At 34.7% G+C, this 5,000-nt stretch overlaps 1 protein-coding gene across 1 annotated transcript in view; it reads right to left on the bottom strand.

Moving 5' to 3' along the window:
- The window catches only part of LOC143041700 (uncharacterized), a 302,144-nt gene that overhangs the window by 18,199 nt on the left and 278,945 nt on the right, over window positions 1–5,000 (bottom strand). The window contains exon 2 of the mRNA XM_076213712.1: window positions 4,200–4,405. Coding sequence (XP_076069827.1) covers window positions 4,200–4,405 — 206 coding nt within the window. The remainder of the gene's footprint in view (window positions 1–4,199; window positions 4,406–5,000) is intronic.

The raw sequence follows: 5,000 nt of genomic DNA, 5'->3' as shown, positions 1-5,000 counted from the left end.
CGCGTCTCGCATTGCCAAGCAGAAGAGGCTGTATATTACGTAAACAAGTATTTTTCGCAAGGAGAGAGAGAGAGAGAGAGAGAGAGAGAGAGAGAGAGAGAGAGAGAGAGAGAGAGAGAGAGAGAGAGAAAAGAGGCAGCGAGCCCGTTTTATGTGGGGGTGATGTGGCATCAGCGCAGGTCCCTAGGATTGCACCCAGCCGCGCCCAAAGGCTCACGTTAAAATTACTATAGTGACCTAAACAGAATCTTAGTGGCAGGGAAAATATCACAAGTGTTACGTGGAATCTAAAAACACTGAACCAGACTGGAAAAGTAAAAGAACTCGTGTACGAGACGAAGTAGAGTTGGCGCTTAAACGAGTAGAGTTTGCGCCTGTTAGTAGGACTTAGGGGAACCAGAGAAAGTAGCGCTGGCGAGGTGCCAAAGGATGTAGGACGCGTTGTCTTACGACTGCAGGAAAATGTAAAATTCCAGAACCACGCAAGCACGGATATCTAACAAGAAATCCACGTTGTTCAATAGCTCCTAACCTGATATAACCTAACCTATCTCAACCATATCTTTTTTTTCAAATGTAAAAAAAGAAAGTATTTTTTGCGTGACACAACAGAACCCAGGAAAATGATTAGACATACAAATGAAATTGGGTTCTGAGTCAACATTTACACACACATATACATACCATGAATCTGAGGGGCCATGGCTTTCTGTTACAAATTATATATTTCTATATGATGTGAGGAATTCGAGTATTAGAAAAGAAACAAAAATCCATCACTCTGTCCTGGCAGAAGAAACATAAGCTAATTACGATTGTCAACTTTGTGATGAAGCAAAGGGTTTCTCTTCATCGACATTTTATTGTACATTTATATTTTCTATAGTCACAGATTTATTCATTATTATTCTTTTTCTACATATTCATTGACTTATTTATTATTAATCTTTTTCTAAATTTTCTGTTGGGGTAGGATTTGGGAGAAAACGAAAGGGAGATGAGAATCAAGGTTGAGTTGAGAATTAATGTTGAGAATTAATGTTAAGAATTAATGTTGAGAATTCATGAATTGGGTAATGGGACGGAAATTGTTAGGAACTGGTGATACAGAAAGACACAATTGGACAGCACACAAACATAAGAACATAAGAATGAAGGAGACTGCAAGAGACCATAAGGCCTACACTAGGCAGCTCCGTATCCATCACCACCTGTCATCCCCATCCATAAAGTTGTCTAATTGTTTCTTACAACAACTGATAGTTTCAGCGCTTACTACATGGTTACTAAGTTTATTCCATTCGTCGACCACCCTATTAGTAAACCAATTCTTGCCTATTTCCTTTTTAAATCTAAATTTGTCTAGTTTATAACCATTACTGCGAGTCCTGCCCTGCTGTTTTAATATGATGACCTTGTTTGCACCACGGAAATGGGACTTGGCACGTTCCCAGTGGACGTCACCATCAAAGACGTCATGTAAACGGAGCAAACAGGTCAAAAACAAGACTATTTCCAGATGTGGGCAGTGATTTGACCTCGTCACTGGGCAGTGACCTCGTCATAATGGACTTATGGTTGTACTTGAGGAGGACCGCTCAAAAAATAGAATAAAATAAATCAATCAATCAATAAAAAATCAATTAATCAATCAATCAAGAAACAAATAAGGAATAAAAAACAAATAAACAAATAATAAGGAATAAAATTAAATAAATAAATAAATAAATAGAAAGTATATAAACCAATAGGAATAAATATTTAAATAGATAAACAAATAGACAAATAAATAGATAAAGAAATAAATCAGATAAGTGAATATATAAATAAATTACTACGTGATAAACAAATAAATAAATAGATAAACAAATAACCCCAAGAAATTAATAAATAAATTAACAAATAAGTGATAAACAAACAAACAAATTGATAAATAAACAAATAAACAAATAAGATAAGAAAATAGATAAATAACTACGTGATAAACAAATAAATAAATAAATAAATAAGTCAATAAATGAATAAAGAAATGAACAAATAAGTGATAAACAAACAAACAAATTGATAAACAAATAAACAAATAACAAATAATTCAGGCAGAGATTCAGCCAACAAAAGCTGAAAGACTCGGCCATCGTTGAAGAATTTCAGACAAGAATCCGGAGTAAAATTTGCGCCACATTTTTCTCTTGTCGATGGCTCAGAAACAATCAGAAACATATTGAACAAAGTCATATCGGAAACGGCAAACAATGTACTCCAGAAATATTATAGAAAGAACAGACGCGGACAACTAACAGAATTATTTTTGTGAATGTGACAGAAGAAGGAAATGGGACATAGACAAAGAAGCAACACAAGGCTGATCGGCTCGAAAGAAGTAAGAAAGAAATCAAGGAAGGGACTGAAAGTAACAGTGTACCGCCACTGAACAGACTTAAAAAAAAAAAGAAAAAAAAAAAAAAAAAAAAGTAACGTGTTTCACAAAAAAAAGTAACCAAAGTAACCAACTTACAATATATAAACGAAAGATTTTTTTTTTTTTTTTTTTTTTTTAAGTGGATGGACAGTTCTGCTTTGAACTGTGTGGTTCCCTAAACATACTGGTTGCACAGCAATCTTATGACAAGGACAAGTAAGGTTGCAAGAAGATAGGAAATAGTGATGGGAAGATAACAATATTTTCAACGAATCCGATACGAGTCCCGATACTGCTCTCAACTTCCGATTCCGATACAATTCCCGATACTGTTCTAAAATTCCGATTCTGATACAAGTCTCGATACTGGTCCAAACTTCCGATTCTGATACGAGTGCCGATACTGCTCTAAATTTATGATTCCGATAAATGATTACTAAATGTACTTTGTTCATAAAGCATCTGTTTCCCAAACCAGGGTCTGAAAATAACTATGAATTATAATCGCTGTAGGTATTTGAATCGGACTTGTATCGGAATCGGAAGTTTAGAGCAATATCGGGACTTGTATCGAAATCGGAAGTTTAGAGCAGTATCGGAACTCGTATTGTAATCGGGATTTTAGAACAGTATCGGGAATCGTATCGGAATCGGAAGTTTAGAACAATATCGGGATTAGTATCGGAATCGTTAAAGATTTTGGTATCATCCCATCACTGGTAGGAAATCAGATCCCGGTCGAAATGCTAAGGAGCGACAAGGAAGGACATACTAATCATCATTTCTAACGAGATCTAGGGGTCAGGTGAATGGCCAACTGCATAATTATTATTATTATTATTATTATTATTATTATTATTATAATGATAATAATAATGATGATAATACTAATTACTATGATAATAATAGTAATAACAAGAGTAATAATGATAGTAATAATGATGACAATAATAATAATAATAATATAATAATAATTAATAATAATAATAATGAAATATCATTATTATTACTATTATTATTACAAATAATTACTATAATAATATTACCAACAACAATAGTAATAATGATAGTAATAATGATAATAATAATACTATTAATAATAATAGTAATAATATCATCATTACTATAATTATTATTATTGTTACTATTATTACGATTATCATTATTATTACTATTATCATTATTATTATTATTATTGTTATTATTATTATCATTATTATTATTATTATTATTATAATTATTATTATTATTATTATTACTATCATTATTATTATCACTATGGCTGGGAATTGGCTACCTCCCTTATAAGTGGTAAGAAGCCTTTGGTATATAGATAATGAAAATAATAGTAATGATATTAATAATAATGATGATGATAATAATAATAATAATAATAATAATAATAATAATAATAATAATAATAATAATAATAACAATAATAATAATAATGATAATAATAATAATAATAATAATAATAATAGTAATTATAATATTAACTGATAATAATGATGATAATAAAAACAACAACGACGATAACAATAATAACAATAAACAAAAAAACAAAAAAACGAAAACAAGGAGTCGCATAATTATACAGTACATGCATGTGTTTACAGACACGTATATAACAGAATACAGAAACGCTCAAGCATACACACACACACACACACACACACACACACACACACACACACACCACTTACATTTTACAAGCCACATACCATGAAGTCCACATGCCTTGAAACTACATGTCTAGAACACAAACCCAACAGATCCTCACCTCAACTCTTTCTTCTTTGAGATCGACCTTGAGCGCGAGCTGTTCCCTCAGGAGGACATCTGGGTAGTGAGTCTTGGCGAAGGTCTTCTCCAGCTCCTCCAGTTGCTCTTCGGTGAAGATGGTCCGGTGTCTCCGCTTGCGTTTGCCGGCCACGCCGCCCGCGGCGAAGAGCGACGGGGGATACAACGAAGAGTACTGCGAGTGCCCTGCGCGGAAAATAAACCCTCTGGTCAGACACTTGCACAGAACATAAGAATGAAGGAGGCTGCAGGAGACCATATGACCTACACTATCCAGTTCCATGTTCCTTGCCTCTAGTCAGACACTTGCACTAAACATAAGAATGGAAGAGGCTGCAAAAGACCATATGTCCTACACTAGGTAGTTCCATGTTCCTAGCCTCTGGTTAGGCACTTGCACAGAACATAAGAATGGAAAAGGCTGCAAAAGACCATATGACCTACACTAGGTAGTTACATGTCCCTTGCCTCTGGCCAGACACTTCCACAGAACATAAGAATGGAAAAGGCTGCAAGAGACCATATGACCTACACTAGGTAGTTCCATGTTCCTTGCTACCTGTCAAGGGCTCTGGTCAGACACTTGCACAGAACATAAGAATGGAGGAGGCTGCAAAAGACCATATGACCTATGCTTGGCAGTTCCATGTTCCTTGCTACTTGTCAAGGGCTCTGGTCAGACACTTGCACAGAACATAAGAATGGAGGAGGCTGCAAAAGACCATATGACCTATGCTTGGCAGTTCCATGTTCCTTGCCACTTGTCAAGGCCTCTGGTCAG

This window comes from Oratosquilla oratoria, chromosome 31, assembly GCF_046742065.1.
Source record: "Oratosquilla oratoria isolate Oo_2021 chromosome 31, ASM4674206v1, whole genome shotgun sequence".
NCBI lineage: Eukaryota > Metazoa > Arthropoda > Malacostraca > Stomatopoda > Squillidae > Oratosquilla > Oratosquilla oratoria.
The sequence above is the reverse complement of the archived record's forward strand: the minus strand, read 5'-3'. Positions and strand labels throughout refer to the sequence as shown.